We start from the raw sequence: 18,539 nt of genomic DNA, 5'->3' as shown, positions 1-18,539 counted from the left end.
TTCCGGAGGTGCAGAGAAGTACACACCCCCATCACCATCAACGGCGCTGCTGTGGAGAGAGTGAGCAGCTTCCGGTTCCTTGGTGTACACCTGGCTGAGGATCTTACGTGGTCAGTACACACAAACAAAACAGTGAAGAAGGCGCAGCAGCGCCTCTTCTTTCTCAGGAGACTGAAAAGATTCGGCATGAGCCCCCGCATCCTCAGGACCTTCTATCACTGTGCCATTGAGAGCATCCTCACTGGATGCATCACCACCTGGTATGGCAACAGCACCGCCTACAACCGCAAAGCTCTCCAGCGAGTAGTGCGGTGCTCTGAACGGATAATTGGAGGTGAGCTTCCCTCCCTCCAAGACATCTACAGGAAGCGCTGCCTGAGGAAAGCGGGGAGGATCATCAAGGACTCCAGTCACCCCAGCCATAAACTGTTCAGACTGCTTCCATCAGGAAGGAGGTTCTGCAGCATCCGGTCCCGTACCAGCAGACTGAGAGACAGCTTCTTCCACCAGGCCATCAGACTGCTGAACACGTCATAGACACCTCAGCTTCACTACTGGAACTTCAACATTATGCACTCCATACTGTACAGTAATGCCACTGTTTTGCACATATTCAACTCTGTATTTTATTATTATTATTATTATTATTTATTTATTTTTTTTTTAAATTTTTTTTTTTTACTATTTAATTTGTAAAAATGTGTGTATACACACACACACACACACACACGTAGGAAAATATTTAGTATACACATCCAGAAATGCATACACTATTATATATTGTACATATATTTATTAGTTTCAGGTTGGCCATTCTTGTATTTTGCTCGTTTGTGTTGTTGTGTTTGCACATCTCAGTTGCTTGTGGGGCTCGCACACAAGAATTTCACTCGCATGTGCTGTGCCAGTGTGCCTGCACATGTGATGTGACAATAAAAGTGATTTGATTTGATTTAATAGGGTGATATGGTACTACAAGGTCATTGAGATAAGATGGGGCCTGATTATTTAAGACCTTGGGGGAGTTTTTCCTTCCTACTGTTGCCAAACTGCTTGCTCATAGGGGGTCATATGATTGTCGAGTTTTCTCTGTATGTGTTGTTTTAGGGTCTACTTTACAATATAAAGCGCCCTGAGGTGAATGTTGGGTTCTATATAATTAAAATTGAACTGACTTGAGCAGAGAGGCAATGAGGAGAGGTCAGTATGGGAGACACTGGCTCCTTTAATCCTCTAATCTGGGCAGCTGAGCTGTGTGCTCCTTGTTCCTGCATATGTTTGATCAGGTTCCCGTCTTCTCCCTAAGTGCACATCCCTGTTTGTTAGTTTAACGCGTGTTTCTAAGTTGGCAGTAGATGTGTGTGCCTGTGTGCTTGGCCTCCTCTGTGTGTCAGCCCCCTGATGGACCTGTCCAGGGTGTAGCTTGGATAGGCCGCAGCCCCTCGGTGACACATAACTGGATAAAGTAAGCGGTTAGAAAATAGATGGAAACTCGTGGCTTATGATTACAGTGCAGGAGAGTCATAGAGTCAGCTGGAGTCATCTGATTTTCCTGTGTGATCTTTGACACTGAAAGCCTTGTGGCACAACGTGCTGTTGTTCTCTTGACATTTCGAGTCTTTTGAAGATTTATCTACTTACTATGAAACTGGACATGACATATTTAAAGCTTCTCTTTTTAAAACCCCAAGAAATGAAAACCAACTTTATTCTCATGACTGAAAAAGCATTAAAAATAAGAACAGACAGTAGAAACAAAAGCAATGACGGCGTGCTAACCACAAGTACAGGGATGATTCGGGCAGGAGTCTTTAGCACACATTTTTCAGGATTTGTTTCGCAGTATTTCACGTTTTCCACAAACATGTCATGATGTCCAGCTTGTGTCTTCAGAATGAAAGATTTTGCATCCAGAGAGAAGATTCTACACGCTGAGCTGGAAGCATTTGCAAAAAGCAGCTATGCGCACTCTTTCTGTCCAAGTGCTTATTGTGTTCTTCTGTGTCCGTGTTTATTTAGATGCAGAGGTTATGAGCCTGAGAGGATTCTGACATCAGCAAAAGGGCGAAACAACAAACATTACATCTCCGAATTCCTCGCGGAGTCTCTGCTTTTTCTGCCCTGTCTCTGTCTTTACGTGGATGCTCTCATCGCGCCTTCTTGGAAACGAAAGTTGCGCCACTGCCTCTGAGGCAGCATCAGGTGTATGAATTAGCATCAGGCCGACAAAGAATAGTAGGAGGGGACTTGGACACGCACAGCAGTCCTGCCTCATGAGGTGGAATAATCTCCACAGGATTCATCTGAGTCATTCTGCAGAGTTGTAGGATGCATGTTCAGACTTGTGACATAGAACTGGAAGAGATTACAAAATACAACCGAAAATTACAGCATCTGCCGAATAACCCAAATAAAACCACGCGTGCTTCCTACCAGGAACAGACACCAGCAGCAATAAAGTGTGTGAAGGAAATATTCACGTGTGGAAAACGTGTTAGTGCCGCTTCGATAGCCTGACTCACCAGCGAAGCGGAGAGTCTGAAGATTCCCGCATCTCCTTCTATCTGCTTCACACACGCGGGCTGAGGCGGTGATAAGGTGAAGAGGAGGGTTTGACTGCTTGAGAAATTCATGCAAACGTGAGGCATTTTCCTGCGCGTGCACGTGGTGGATTATGATAGATGGAGTTGTGGGTGATGTGTTAGTGCTGGTTACTTGTTAGCTCACAGCTGTGCGTTAAGTTCACGGTGACACTTTTATCTTTGAAGTACTGATAGCAGATGTTTAACACAAAGGTGTCTGGTGTTCAGCTTCTAGGACCTTTAAAGCTGAGGGCTCTGTTCTTCGTCACATCCAGCAGCATCTTTTATACAAGGACATGAGAACTGGGGCTCAAATACAAGCGAGCGCTTCTTGTGATTTTCGTTGATAAAGGATTAGCAGTGGGATGGGTTTGTGCACCATATCAACGCTGGATTTCCCGGGTTTAGCATATTATACCCTCCCAGCACCTTTCTGAAAATTGCCCACCAGGAATAGAGGCAGTGAACTCCGCCTTCTCAGTATTTAAACCCACAATATCACCCGGAGCTCAGAGAACCGGAGAACTTGATCTTGACCAACACGTTTGGATTCGTGGGAACTAAATCCTCCCTCTGAGCTCTAATTGCCTAAAAGGTGAGACTAGTCTTTGCTTCTTTTAAGTAAAATAAAAACAAATATAAAACAGCAGGCAGGACTTTATGGATTTTGCCGTTTTGGGACATTTTTTCAGCATAATGTAAAGTTCTCAGTTTGACTGGTGCTATGAGTAGACGTTCACACTGTCGTGCTTTTTAAAATATATGTTGGTTTTATTAGCAGCAGATTGACCCATTATTTACTTTCCCCCTAAAGGTTCCATCTGCAGTCTCCAATCCGCCCATCTTGGACACATTATCACACTTTTTATTTATTTATTTATTTATTTTTCCTCCCACTCCTGGGATTTAACCTTCACCCAGTCCGTCACTTCGCCCCCTCCTACCCAGAAAGAGGGTGTAAAGTTGGAGTCGGCCCGGAGATGCGGTTCTTTTTCCCGCTGACTGTGTATTGCATCAGCCTGCTTTCCCTCCAGCAGGCTTTGCCGGCTGAGGAGAGACCGGGCACGAACAGGTAGGACACACCGCTGCGCTGCTGCTGTATTAGTGCTACTTTAGTGCCTACAGAGCAACTCTGCTGTCTGAGAGGAGCGAAGAAGGCAGCTGGAGCCGCTGAAATCTTGCTGTTCATAGCTGCACTGCATCGGGCAGAAACATCAGCGTCGTTAACGCGTTTCAATGGACTGTGACGTCGTCACTTTCCCGTCGTCGTTTAGTTCAAACACTTCTCACTGTTTTTATTCGCGTCATATTCTCGCTGGGAACGTTTTTCTAACAGAGATAAATAACGTGCTCTAAAGTTCACAATAAAGACACGCTGATATTTACTCTTCTGTGAGTCTGACGCACACTCTGAAACTTGAATCACGAGGGTTGGTGTGTGTAAACGCGTGTCAGCCTGACAGTAGATAGTGGACACTTGAAGGCTGTGGCTTTATCTTTGCTGCTCCACATCCACACGGAGTGTATCTCGGTCAAAGCCCACAGAAATCCACAGAGCTGCGTGAGTTCAGTGTTTTTAGAAGGCGAAATGATCTTTGCAGTTATGAAGGAGATGATGAGAAATTACACCTGAGCTGTAGGTGACCTTTGACCTACATTTAACCCTGCCACTGAAACATGACTAAAGTGAGTTAACTGCGCCTCAGCTTGTTTTCTATAAACAATTCAGATGTTTCTAAAGCCCCAAACGTCGCCTTAGTCCCAGCTCTCGGTGTCACATGATGAACCACTGACATATGGGCTTTTGTTTGCTTTGGTCTCCCTGACATCAAGCAGGGAAAATGTCATTTCCAAAGGTGGGAAAACCAGTTTGTCATTCTGAATAGGCCAGTCGTAGACACCATCACGGGTCATTGTAAAGGATATTGTGAGGGGATGAATGGCACCTGTACTTTTCCACTCTTTTGGTGTCAGAGCAGGATCTCATTAGACACGAGGCAGCAAACAGACGTCCACCCGGTCAGAGGCAGGGAGCTCGTCACAGTGGCAGTAAGTGTGCCGGGTTGCATAGTTGAGGATGAGGCACAGTGAAGGGCGACCTCTTCTGGTTGGGTGTGGAGCCGTAACTCTGTGCCAGCGCTGATTCTGCAGTTTTAAAGCGAGCGCCGTGGAAGAAGCTGCTGTTTCCCATGATGTGAAAACGCACTTGAATCTAACCCAGTGTAAGAGGATCCGAGGGTGGAACTTTCCTCCAGGTGGGAAAGCGCTCCTGTGGCCGTCTCTGTCATCTGGACAAACGGCTGCTGCTGAAACCCAGAGAAGGGGGGGCAGCTCTGTTTGCACCTGGCCGGCTCCCCCATCAGTCCTCTGCTCCATTACAAATGTTCAAGGCTGCAGTTCCAGCTCCGTGTAGTTAATTAAACATTGTTTTATTGCCTTAAAAAAGCTGATAACAAAACAAGAACAGTCACATTTCCTCATGACTTCTGTCTTTTAGACTATCTCAGATAAATGGACTCCCGAGTGTCTGCAGCTGAGCACTGCAGGTACTGTGGAGGAGGTCTGAGCTGTTGTTGACCACTTACAGAGACGTGCAGGTGAAAGGAAAGAGTCTGGGCTCTATCGTGCTGTAGACCTCGACTGCGACACCCTCCTAACGCATCCTGTTCGGTTCCTGTCACCAGCTGACAGCATGATAACAGCAGACACCACCACTTCACATGTTTTTGTCTGTTGGACTCTTGAGCTCAGATGTCTGTCATTCCTTCCACGTCCTGTGTTTGTGTCCATATTGTCTCCCTGTGTCCTGATATGGACACAGAGAGATGTAACAATGCCAAGCAGGCGCTTTCCAAACGAGGAGAAATTGTTTGTTAAGCATAAGACGGCAACACATACCCCTCATTATCATTTTACATAACATCTTTTTTGTAGCTGAAAATAGTCTGCAGCCAGACAAGTTAAACATGGCTTTAGGAGTGAAGCGGCTTTAGGTCCAGATTCTGGAAGTGGGAAGCAGCTCATTGCTTGCAGACTGAAGACTCTGAAGCTGGTTTGCGGTCAGGCTTTTGTTCGATGGCCCCGGCTTTGTCTGGATCAGCCTGTGTGCATAAGTTGGGCTGCAAGTTTGTCTGAACACTTCAGGGCCGAATTGTCGCGTTTTCACCGAGCACCAACATGACTATCAGAGAAAAACACCTCACAGAGCATGGCCGGAGCCTTTCTGCTGTTTCTTGGTTTGGGGTCCAGACATTTGATGTTTCGATTCTGAGCATCTCTTTAAACCACCTTTATTCCTCTGGGATGATTTCAAATTTAGCGCCTCAACCCAGGCTTCTTCTTATGCGTCTACTTTGATTTGCAGCCTGTTGTAAACACTGAACTTGCTCAGGGCTGGTGTGGAGTATGTGTAGAGTACAAGTACATCAAGGTAAATCTGCACAAGCACAGGCTGAAGTTGAGAAGGCTGCCGGCAGGAATTCCGCTGTGGATTAATGTCTAAGACCTAAATTCCAACGTTCGCATCCTTAAAGAGCAGGTTTCTGCTCACACAGAGAGCCGCTGCACATGAATGCACTGTACGTCATGTAAGAGTAGAAGACATGCATGTAAGAGGATCAGTGTGTGGTTTAAGTTCCTCAAAAGGCATTTGGAAAATAAAAGCAGCTTCTGAGGGGAAGAGAAACCACCCTTTTGTCTTGTCTACATCCATCAGAATTATGTGGTTTGTGAACTATAACTTGGCATCTGTCAGTTCATGTAATTCACCAGCTGGAGTTTATTCAGAGGCCAAAAAGGCTTGAACAATAGAAATTACAGCCCAGGGTTAGAAAGCTGGAAGTGCCCAGCTCGTTTCATTGAGACAGAGATTTCTGTCAGCTTTCGCTCCTCATCCTCGGATGGCTGATTCCCTTTGAAACATCTGTAAACGTGTACGTTTGAAACGTAGTGGGTTTAAATCTGAAGTGTTGGGATTACTGCGGGCCAATCTTAGGAAGGCTCAGGGTTGGGTTTATGTTTCGTTTCCCCTCCATGAGACCTGTGGCTGGAATTTAAGATTAGACTATGACTTGCAGGGAGGCCAAATCTGCTCAGAGACTTCAGCCCAGATTTGACTTCCTAAAACAACTAATACAGCTCGTCGTCATTAATAGAGAAGAAAAGGAAACACGGCTGATCTACAGGTACTGGCTTCACCTTTAATCTAACTGTTAGGTCCTATGAAATCATCAGCCAAATGTGTCTGAAAGCCATAAACTTGGGATATTGCAACACATCAGAAACCAGAAGCCCGGACGTCTTTGATTTCCTGCCAAACACAAAGGTCTCCTTCACTGTATGACTGGTTAGACTGCAGGGAGGTCAGGCATTGTTCCAGCTGCAGGTGATGTTGGCCCAACCAAAATGCAGCGCTTGTTCCCCGGCACATATTTATTTTTCAAGACCATTAACTAAGTGCACCAGGTGCTCCGATGGTTTGCTCGGGAATCGGAGGCACTGCTGTCATTGATCACAAGGCTTTTCCTACACTGCGGTGCGTTGCTCCATAATCCCCTTTACCTCATTAATGCGCACAATAAACAGAGCTGGATTACTGACCAGGAAAAGCAAGGGGGGGTTGCCATGGGGTACCAGATGCTTTTCTTAGATGTGAGGCAGTTATTATTGCCTACATCACTGCAGCACCTTAACGTTGCACATGGCAGCTGCATGAGTGTATTTTTCAGCCCCAGTCAGAAAAGATTGATGTTCTTATGCTAAACTTTTGACCTCCTGGATCCAGGATACAAACAGAAAGAGTCATGAGCACCACAGATTACAGCTGCTATAGACTCGCATCAGTCACATCCATTATCACTGCTGTGAAAACCAGCCTGAAACAATGAAAATGCTGTGGGTTACAGTAAGTATCCGTATGGAAATATACAAACTATACATCCTGTCATTGGGTTGTGTAAATGCGTTTATGAGATCTGTTGTGGGGCCACCGCTGCAGCTATGCAAATAAGCTTTAAGCGTTCACCGTGCAGACCATGTGGGTGTAACTTGATGATGTGGCACTGTGGCAGACTGCGGCCTGTCCTGGAAATAGTGCTTTCCTCCGTCTGCGGCCTACCATTATGCAACTATTTATTCAGCCATCGCCACTGTTGGATAGCAGGTCCTCTAAAGGCGACCGGCTCTGCCAACAGTGAGCCAGCAGCTGCACTTAGCGTCTCTGGGAGGAGTCTCAAACCAACCACAGGCTGTGAAGTCTTGGAGAACTCAGCAGGGAGTGTTCATGAGAAGATAACACGAGTTAGCGTTTCACATGTGGAAGACACGTTTTATAATTAAAATGGTGAAACATTTTTCCATCTTTGCTTCGAAAGGCGAACACGAAAGATGGATTCATTCTAATCCTAAATGTAAACCTCTGGCAAAGATTCCACCTTTTTTAGTTCATCCAGGCACAACATGATGTTAAGCCCAGTGTCACAGCAAAATATTTATCCTGGCAACTTTGGGAAATGAAAACTGTGGCTTTAACAGATGTAGCTGACACTGTGACGCCAGATATTCTTCACCAAACAGCGATCTTATCCCAAACCTTACTGGTGCCAAAGCAAAACCAAGCAGTGAGAAACACCAGTATTTCACAACAGGCTGTAAAACCAAAGAGAAATCACTTTGATAGTCACACAGAGGGGCAGTCCAGCAGGTAACGGGTACAGAAATACGAAGGCACCTACATCCTTTATTTGTACAAGCACCGCGTCGTGTGTGGACCAACATAGCTATTCCACAGTCTGAAATGTGACCGAGCAGTCATTGTTTCTTTTTACTTCTCTCGGGATTTTGAGTCACACCGTGCTACGCAAACATGGCGCTAACAGGTCAGCGAAGGAGCCACTGTTTTTGTCAAACAAAGAACAGATGGCGAGTCGGCCACTGCTGTTTGCTGAAAATGTCTGAGCCAGTGGTCCGCCACACTGCACACCTTAACACATCATTTAGTGTCATGTGTATTCTCACGAGCCTGTTTGTACAGATGGACCAATCACACAAGAGGTGCTGTCCATCTTGCCAATAGTTTCTGAGAAAGTGTGTGATTTTTTACATTTTACATGTTGGATGGGGTGATCCTTTACAACTTTCATGTTTGTAGCTTAACTTGGCCTGTGAAGGATATAGATGCTGAAGGATGCTCTGTGCGGTGTTCAGAAGCTAGCATAAAATGTTTATTTACCAAATTGCACCTATAATTAGATGTCCGCAGAATTAGCATTGCCCTCGATCGTGCTAACAGTCGTGGCAGTGATTGGCACAGTTGATATTTTTGGAATTTTCTGGACAAACAGAAACTCCTGACGGCTTAGCTAGTTCTAGTTAGCACAAATTAGCATGCTAGCTGCAAAACTGTCTCGTGAACTCGTCACAATTCTACCTGCTGAGAATATAACACATTAACTTCTAGCTTACACTTTTAGTTATGTGTAGCTGCTAGTATTGCTCTATGTTCTCATGCTATCTTGAGTTGTTTCACGTTTCTGGTGCACTTTCAGTATGAATCCCTCTCACTCCTGTAGAACAGCTTTTCACCCGACATCTCTTTTCTCCTCAGGTTGGATGTTCTCAACAAACTCATTGGCCAGAAAGAGGATAACGCTCCCGCTGCAGAAAGCCAGACTATCAGCACGGTCCCATCTTCACCCTTGAGCCGATCCCCAAACCGGCTGCCTGGATTCATGAAGCAGCGACTGGCATCAGGAGCAAGGACAGCCTCCCCGGCCTTGGCGTGGGTGCGGTCCACCGAGGCTTTGCAGGTTGAGCGACGGGCACCGAGAGCTCGTCGCCATGCCCACTCACGAGGGGGTCACCACAACCATCACCATGCCAAACTGATGCGGGTGGGTTGCGTCCTGGGGACCTGTCAAGTGCAGAACCTCAGCCATAGGCTCTATCAGCTTATTGGCCAAACTGGCAGAGAAGACTCTTCTCCCATTAATCCCAGGAGCCCCCACAGCTTTGGATGACTTCGATAAAACCTCCAAATAGCCACAGCAAGTCTATCTATTGCTCCATTTATTTATTGTTTCTTAATGTATTATTGATAGTTATTGCATTAGAGTTTGATGTAGTACACAACTTTTATTATACCCGCCTTAGATGACTGTTGCTTCTAATTTTTGTGCACAATATATGGATTTAAAACTTTAAATCAGGACTGATTGAATCTTCTTTCAAGCCCCTGAACTGATTTCTCCCACCATCATGAGGAAGTTTGGCTTTGAGGGTTAGTGATGTCTTTCTGAATCTCCCTCTGGAACGTTCAAAAGAAGCCAAGAGATCTCAGGCTGATGTTTAAATCCTGTTAATATAAGAATGAAGGCTTGTCTTCAACACCATCCAGCGGCCTGGTCCTATCTGCCCACTGACCTCCGCAGGAGTGGTTATCCTGCCGCTCACTGATCAAACACTTAAGCCATTAATGTGGATTTGAAGCTGCAGCGTGAGCTGGATTCCTGTCAGAACCAATGTATTCCTAGAGAACTCGTCGGCGACTCAGTGAACCCTTTTACCTCTTTTCTGTGGCCCCCTTTGTCTTAATTTTGGACTCACATGCAATTTCAGATTGAACACTGACACCCCTGGAGCAGGTCGCAAGTTTCCAGTTGCCTCAGAACTGCGAACTCATCATTCAGCAAGACTTTACCACAGAGAGAGGAGAGGGTCAGCTTCTGTTGCTTTGGATGGAATGCAAACAAACGGACTCCCCTAAGTATCGCTTTCAATTTTGAGCTGCACTGGCTGGTTGGCTATCACAGCACAGTGAACGTTGGAGTCATGGATCAGTCCTCTGTCACGCCGCTGCTGCCATTCTCCCTGCAGGGAGAATGGCAGGACTTTGGACTGACAGCCGTTTAATAAACCTAAAGGTTCAGTCACAATGTGAGGGGTGGGAGGGGGCTGGGGGGCTTTCCAAGTCTCCCGCTGTCTGCGGCGCTAAAGTGAAATACGCAAACGTGCAGATATTAAAGGCTTGGCAAATGGTAAAAATGAGCCCATGTTCCCATAGTTACAGTGTTGTGGACTCTTGGTCTGGACGAAGATGTTCCTGTTGATGTTTCTCAGTAGCTCGATAGTCGCTTTCAGTTCTAGATCGATCTCATGAAACCAAAAACACATTTGACCTTCTTTACGTGCCTTTGGACGTCTTATGGACCAACTGAAGGACTTTTGTGAAAACTGCTGAGTGTGCACATGAGTGCATTTCTTCCTAAATGTTTTCCTCTGTGTTTCATTAAAGTGGAGGCTGTACAAGCCTGCAATCTGCTCATGAGCCAAGTCTTCGATGCCAACTGTGTGAAGTCTTTTTTAGGAAGACTGAATAAGAAAAGTTCAGCTGCATGTTACAGTTGGTAAAACACCCTTAATGTTGATGTGTAATGGGCTAAATGGGTTTAAATTAGTCCTGAGATGATGGCCAAAGGCTTTACGACTACATTGCTGTTTTGTAATGAGGGACCAGAGCAACCAAAATGTTAGGTGTAGCAGTGCCCAGTTTCAAATATGTACACGAAATAGCAAAAACCCAAGTCCTAACATTTCCTCTCACTCTATTTATATTCACGTCCGAAGTGGTGGGCAGACGATGGACTGAAAATAACCGAAGTTTCCTCATCAAGAGTCCTAGAATTGGGTTAAACCTTACAAAAACTGTAAAACATATATTTAATTTCTCTATTCCAAGTCTTTACTATATGTTTGGCTACTCTTTATGTCTTTTTAAAGGATACAGGCCACTGAGCGATATCTGGTTATTACTGACGTTAGTTTAAAATCACCAAATACCTGATAGTACTTGACAAATCGACTTTACAGTGTGCGCTTCTTTTATAGCCTGATGTCTTTCTCCTTTTTTACATGTTTGCATTTAGTCTCTTTTTTTGCTAATCCTGCCTGTAATCGTGGGGGCTGTGAGGTCACAGGTCACAATAATCAGAGGTCTTAACCTGTTCAAAGGCTTGTTGAGGTGCAACTCTCTGCTGTAATGGAGCTAATCAGTGTCTCGTGACCGATCATTAAAAGGCTTTTCAAACGCTAAAACAACCTGGTTGATTTCTGTACTTTCCAGAATGTGTCTCTCTCTCTCTCTCTCACACACACACACACACACACACACACACACACACACACACACACATATGATACATGTGTGTGTTTGCACTGCTAGCCTACCAGGAAACGTATCTCCTGTGTTTGATCTGCTCTGGATCGCTGTGCTCCTGCTGCCTGTATTTTAACGTCTTTTGTTTAAACGCAGTGTGTTCTTGTGACATCAGACATTGCTTCATGTGGGGCTGTATGAGCAAACTGTCCACGACCGCCGATACGTCCGCACAGAGCAAGCATCCAGAGCCAATCAGGCAGGTTAACAGTGTTTCTGTTACAAACAGGCACATCTGGTTTGTTTGCTTGTTTTCCATCTGAGAGACACCCGATCTTCTTTAGATCACAGGAAGCACTTTAAAGCATGTCTGTCCAACGTTTGTCACAACTTGAATTTTGCTCCCTGTAACAGACTTATGAAAAGCCCTGATGTACTTGTGTAAATGTGGCTGTCTGCGAATGTGTTTGAAGATGTCAGTGCCTTCCACGTGGCTTCACCGTGAGCATCACGGGCACCTGTGAATATTTAGATAATCAACCAAAGTATTTAAAAAAGTCATGTATTTAAGTTATCTTTGTATGTTTATGTCTGTGTATCACCAAAGTTGTTCCACTGCTGCTTAAACATGGTAGGAAAAGAAGTCTGAACTGTAGTAAAGTCTTATTGTTACTGTTTTTATTGACTTTTGAAATAAAAGGTGTTCTGTGGAGTGAGTTACAGTATGATCTCTGTGTGTGTGCACTTCTCAAACATGTGAAGACATCCAAAATCCCAATTAGGTTAACGAAGTCCACAGCACATGATCTGATAGCAGCCTGAAGTCGTATGACTGCACAGAGTTAATGAGTCACAAACGGCGGAGGCTGGTCAACAGAACACCAGCTATTGGTTCATTCGGTGCCCAGCTGAGTGGAGGACAGAAAACAGGCAATGAAAGCCTCAGAGCAGCACTTTGACACAAAGATTGGAGGCAGCATGCACAAGCATCTCTGGTTTGCTCTCGGAGACAGCGTCCTGAGTTTAGCAATAATTCTTAAATGGAAAAAACGAGAGCGGCCCAGAGACTTGATGTGAGCATTAAAAGTCAAAGATCGGTCAAAAACCACCCAGAATTGGACACAACTGTCGTACTTTGACTTCTGGCAGGTAATCCTACCTCAGAGAATGCTGCCACTGATTCTAGTCCCCTGTAATGGATGGATGATGGATGAAAGGAAGTAACCCTGATCATGTTTGAGGAAAAAGTAGAAAAAGTCTCTTTATTGTTATCAGTCTACAGAGGAGACTGTAAAAACCATGTTATCATGTTATGGTTATGTAGCATCAGATCAGATCTAGGGTTCATCCTGCTGGGAGGCTTCAGCAGCCCAGCACACTTCAGCTGGATAAAGGAAAGTGGGTGGGTGGATGGGTGGGTGGGTGGCCCTTTATCATGCTGACTGGCTGTAGTTCAGGAGGAGAGGAGGTCATCTACTGTTTGGAAGGCTGGTGGTTCAATTCCTGGCTGCTCCAGCCTGCATACTTGGGTATATAGTGCGCATGCGCCAACCAGCGTGCAGCCTGTTACAGTCGCTCCTGCTTTTCTCTTAGTTTAGCTCTTTTTTCTTACGTATTCTTTTTTTTTCTGACTTGTATTTTCCTCCGTTTTCTATCTCTTACTCAATCATGTGGATTGAGAGAGTTTTTGTTCTTCTGGTGGCCGTGGAACTGTTACTTTTATCATGGAACGGGACCGCGGCACATCTCCTACACGCACGGACTGTTTACTCCAGAGATCAGCTGATCGCCCTGATGCCGGCCGGCTCGCTGGCCAGGCCCGCAGAAGTGCCCGCAGAAGTACCAGCTGAAATTTGGAGGAAAACACATCGGGGATGCAGAGGTCAAGGACAGAAGAGAAGAAAAAAGGAGACGGTGAGACAGCGGAGGCTCGAAGCGAGGAGGAGGTTTAAACCGTGTCTGCCGTCTATCGTGATGGGAAATGTGCGATCGTTGGCAAGTAAAATCGACGAGCTCTCAGCACTGGTACGGAGTCAGAGGGAATACCGAGAGTGTAGCCTGATGTGTTTCACCGAATCATGGCTGCACCAGGACATTCCCGATGAGAATGCTTCCGTGGAAGGCTTCCACACTGTTCGGGCGGACAGGGACAGCATCGCTAGCGGTAAGCGTAAAGGAGGTGGGCTTGCTGTTTTAGTTAACAACCGGTGGTGTAACCCTGCCAACATAACAATCAAAGAAAGGATTTGTTGCCCGGACACTGAACTGTGTGCTGTTGGACTCAGGCCGTATTATTTACCCAGGGAATTCTCTCACGTCATCTTGGTGGCTGTTTATGTTCCCCCCTCTGCTAACCCCACAGCTGCATGTGACACTATCCACTCTGCCATAGCTCGGCTACAGACTCAGCACCCGAGTGCCTTTATTGTGATCTCGGGTGACTTCAACCATGTATCACTGGACAATACACTACCAACATTCAAACAATATGTGGACTGTCCCACCAGGGGAGAGAAAACTTTAGACTTACTGTATGCTAACGTCAAGGATGCATACAGCTCCTCCTCCCTCCCCCCACTTGGTAGGTCAGATCATAACCTGATTCACCTCACCCCCCGCTATGTGCCAATTGTGAGGAGGGAACCTGTGACCACCAGGACTGTTAGGAGGTGGTCAGAGGAGGCAATAGCGGAACTACAGGGCTGTTTCGAGGTGACCGACTGGGAAACACTCTGTGAGCCTCACGCCGAGGACATCAATGGGCTTACTGAGTGTATCACAGGCTACATAACTTTCTGCACCGACTCCATTGTTCCAGCTCAGACTGTTCATTGTTACCCAAATAACAAGCCGTGGGTGACTAAGGACATCAAAGCCCTCCTCAACAACAAGAAGAGGGCTTTCAGAGGGGGCAACAAAGAGGAGGTGAGGAAGGTCCAGGTGTTACTAAAGGACAAGATCAGAGAGGCTAAGGACAATTACAGGAGGAAGCTGGAGTGGAAACTCCAGCAGAACAGCATGAGAGAGGTGTGGAGGGGCATGAAGACCATCACTGGATTCAGGCCAACCAACAGCAGGGGAGCTGAGGGAGGTGAGAATAGAGCCGACGAGTTGAATCTGTTTTTCAATAGATTCGACACCACAGTGTCTGCTCCCACCCCCACAACCTCACCTGCAGTCAGCCTGGAATCCAGAGCCACACCACTGTGCCAGCCTCTCTCTTCACATGTTGCCTCCTGTGAGATTCCTGACACCCCTCCCCCACCCATCACCTTCACTCAATACCAGGTTGAGATGCAAATGAGGAGACTTCACTCAGGCAAGTCTGCTGGACCAGACGGAGTGAGTCCCCTTGTCCTCAAGGCCTGTGCCCCCCAGCTGTGTGGAGTCTTTCATAAACTGTTTATGCTGAGTCTGAGTCTGCAGAGGGTCCCGGTGATGTGGAAGACATCATGCCTCGTCCCTGTACCAAAGACGCCTCGTCCCAGTGGCCCCCAGGATTACAGGCCCGTGGCACTGACCTCCCACATCATGAAGACCCTGGAAAGGCTCATCCTGGACCAGCTGCGACCCATAGTAAGACCACATCTGGATCCCCTTCAGTTCGCTTATCAGCCTCGTCTCGGAACAGAGGACGCCATCATCTACCTGCTCAATCGTGTCTACACCCATCTGGACCAGCCGGCGAGCACTGTGAGGGTCATGTTTTTTGACTTTTCCAGTGCTTTCAACACCATCAGGCCGACCCTCCTGGGTGATAAGTTAGCAGCGATGCAGGTGGATGCTTCTCTGGTGTCCTGGATTGTTGATTACCTGACAGGAAGACCACAATATGTACGTCTCCCACAGTGTGTGTCTGACAAGGTGATTAGCAACACAGGGGCACCACAGGGGACTGTCCTCTCCCCCTTCCTCTTCACCCTCTACACCACAGACTTCAGCCACTGCACAGAGACCTCCATCTTCAGAAGTTTTCTGATGACTCTGCGGTGGTTGGATGCATCAGCAGGGATGATGAGACAGAGTACCGGGCTGTGGTCGACTCCTTTGTCACGTGGTGTGAGCAGAATCATCTGCAGCTCAACGTGGCAAAGACCAAGGAACTGATCGTGGACTTCAGGAAGACCAGGAAACACTTGACCCCTGTTTCAATCCAGGGGGTCAGTGTTGACATTGTGGAGGACTATAAATACCTTGGAGTACACATTGACAATAAACTGGACTGGGCTAAAAACACCACAGCACTTTACAGGAAGGGCCAGAGTCGTCTCTATTTTTTGAGGCGACTGAGGTCCTTCAACATCTGCCAGAAAATGCTGAGGATTTTCTATGAGTCTGTGGTGGCCAGTGCGATCCTCTATGCTGTTGCATGCTGGGGGAGCAGGCTGAGGGTCGCAGATGCCAACAGACTTAATAAACTGATCCGTAAGGCCAGCAATGTTGTGGGGATGGAGCTGGACTCCCTCAAGGTGGTGTCGGAGAGGCGGATGCTGTCCAAGATAAAGACAATGTTGGATAACACCTCCCACCCACTCCATGACATGTTGGTCAGTCACAGGAGCTCGTTCAGTGAGAGACTGAGATTACCGAAAAGCACCACTGAACGACACAGGAAATCTTTCCTGCCTGTGGCCATCTCCCTGTACAACGCATCCACTTAACACACTGTTTGCTGCTACAACTACACATGTTTCTTTTCCAAATATTTATTTATAAGTGACTTATGTATGTATGTATGTATATATATGTATATATTGTACTATTCTTAGTTAGCGTATTGTCTGTCTTGTCTTAATGTTGGTTTAAAATGGAGCACTGTAACAAAAAATAATTTCCCCCAGGGATCAATAAAGTATTCTGATTCTGATTCTGATTCTGAAGATAGTAACCCTGAGTTGCTCTCTGACAGACTCGTGAATGGTGCATGTTGTATAAAGATGTTTGAGTGCTCTGGCAGAGTAGAAAACCAGTCCATTTGTATGTGTTGTGAGCTCTTCATCTTAATGGTAATGTGCTAACGCTCAAGTTTCCCAAACTGAGGGGACAGCGGGGTCAACACTGGTGCATTTATAAGGCCGTTCAAATTAGAAATACATATTTCTTCTTCCACCATCTGACCCGGGCCTTTCTACGTGGAGGTGTGTCCTCCTGCATGCGCTCTTTCTGGGTACCGCAGCTTCCTTACAGTCCACAGACCTGCAGTCAGTGTGTAAATTGGCCATAGGTGTGAATGGTTGTCTCTGGCTACGTCCACACTGATACGCTTTCGTTTGAAAACACATCGTTTTCTCTGCGTCTTGGCCTCCCGTCCACACTGAGACGCAGCGTTTTTGCTCAAGGAAATCGCAGCGTTTTCAAAACGCTCTCCAAGCGGATACATTTGAAGACGCTGTTTTCGCGTCGCAGTGTGGATAGCGAACCCGGAGCCTTTCTAAAACGATGACGAACGTTAGTCATGTGATGCAGTCATGTGACCAATTAAACACAGATAGCAGAGGGCATTATACAGCAGCTGTTTTGTTTGACAGCCCTGTTAAAGATTAATATCAGTCTGTACGTGCTCCAGAGAGCTTTTCTTCAAATGCTTTTGCAACGTTGTACCTTTGTGTTACTCGCAGCAACAACTCCAGCTCATTGTTAGTTTCTACGTTTCCATTTAAAGAACTCGCTGCTTTTCCTCGACATTCTGCCGCCACGTTTCAAAAGCCGCAAAGTAAATAAGCGGCAGACAGAAATGAGGCAGGCTGAATCTTCTTGCGCTTCACGCATGCGCAGGACTAGATGAAGCGTTTTCAGCCGCTTCAATGTGGACGCACAACTCAGTGAAAACGACTGAAAGCGCTGGTGTGGACGCGGCCTCTGTGTTGGCCCTGTAGAGTGCCTAACCTCTGGCCTTCCTGCGAGCCTGACTTTGATTGGCTGAAGAAAATGGATGGATGGATACTTCTTCTCCATGTTTATATTTCCTTCTGTTATCACTTTGCTTCAAAGTTTTATCACCATGTAAAAATCAAATAGCACAGAAGTGCACCAGCGTGAGTTATGTCACATCATTGCCTGCAGCTGATGTGTCAGCCAGCAGAAACTGTGTCACACACCAGAGACTACTCTCCCACCTTATCTACCATAAATTTGATCGGTTGACTTTCACAGAAAACTTGTGTCATTATTTTAGGAACAGCATAAGACTTTACATGATCTGTGTAGTAAAAGTAAAGCACGTTGAATCCACACTGTAAAGAACCCGCAGTGTTGTTCAGGTCAAGTGACTGGAGATAGTTGACTTATTGCAGTGATTTTAAATAAGTGGAAACTCAGGAAGCCGGATCTGGTTCGTGTTACTTAATGGAAAAAGGCAAGACAATATTTTACACTTGGCAGAACACAGGTGCCGTCACATTTTCCATCAGTGGAACGCAGCCCCACAGTCACAGAATATGAACACTGTGGGACTAGCAGCACAGAGTGAGAAGACACAGCAAATAATGGAAACATTTTAATTGAAGTGGAGATTATTTTATCTGCTTTTATCTGATCTGACAAAAGTCATCACAGTGCCCAAGAATCTTGTTTTGTCTGACCAACAACCCACCATGACTACAATGTAACCATGTAAAATGTTCATGTTTAAGTAAACTGAATATTATTATTATTGTTACATCAAACTTGTCACATAATCAGATTTTCTGTTGTGTCCAGACACTGAGGTGACTTAGGAACGTCCTTGTCTTTGAAAAGCCTGTTTGCACGCCGATCAGAAAGGCTGGTCATACTGATCATACTGTAAATGAGTAATGAATCTGTCT

General features: G+C 46.0%; 1 protein-coding gene and 1 long non-coding RNA gene across 2 annotated transcripts; one reads left to right on the top strand and one right to left on the bottom strand.

Moving 5' to 3' along the window:
• Positions 1-1,690: 1,690 nt before the first annotated feature.
• On the bottom strand, positions 1,691-2,646 carry LOC145421284 (uncharacterized). The gene is made up of 2 exons (XR_013902609.1): positions 2,523-2,646; positions 1,691-2,355 (listed from the first exon to the last, which is right to left on the bottom strand). It is a non-coding gene; the product is annotated as an uncharacterized LOC145421284 (long non-coding RNA).
• Positions 2,647-3,038: 392 nt separating this feature from the next.
• Positions 3,039-9,783, top strand: adm2a (adrenomedullin 2a). Its single transcript, XM_026147503.2, has 3 exons — positions 3,039-3,177; positions 3,397-3,654; positions 9,187-9,783. Exons 2-3 carry the CDS (start codon positions 3,563-3,565, stop codon positions 9,596-9,598), a joined length of 504 nt encoding a protein of 167 aa, XP_026003288.1. The 5' UTR covers positions 3,039-3,177; positions 3,397-3,562; the 3' UTR covers positions 9,599-9,783.
• The last annotated feature ends 8,756 nt before the right edge of the window (positions 9,784-18,539 follow it).

The sequence above is a fragment of the Astatotilapia calliptera genome, chromosome 17 (assembly GCF_964374335.1).
Source record: "Astatotilapia calliptera chromosome 17, fAstCal68.1, whole genome shotgun sequence".
In the NCBI taxonomy this organism is placed as follows: Eukaryota; Metazoa; Chordata; class Actinopteri; order Cichliformes; family Cichlidae; genus Astatotilapia; species Astatotilapia calliptera.
The sequence above is the reverse complement of the archived record's forward strand: the minus strand, read 5'-3'. Positions and strand labels throughout refer to the sequence as shown.

Excerpts from the sequence above, each read along its gene's own strand:
- adm2a (XM_026147503.2), top strand. The coding sequence starts at position 3,563 with ATGCGGTTCTTTTTCCCGCTGACTGTGTATTGCATCAGCCTGCTTTCC. Across the intron at positions 3,655-9,186 it reads GAGAGACCGGGCACGAACAG|GTTGGATGTTCTCAACAAAC; the intron begins GTAGGACACACC and ends TTTTCTCCTCAG.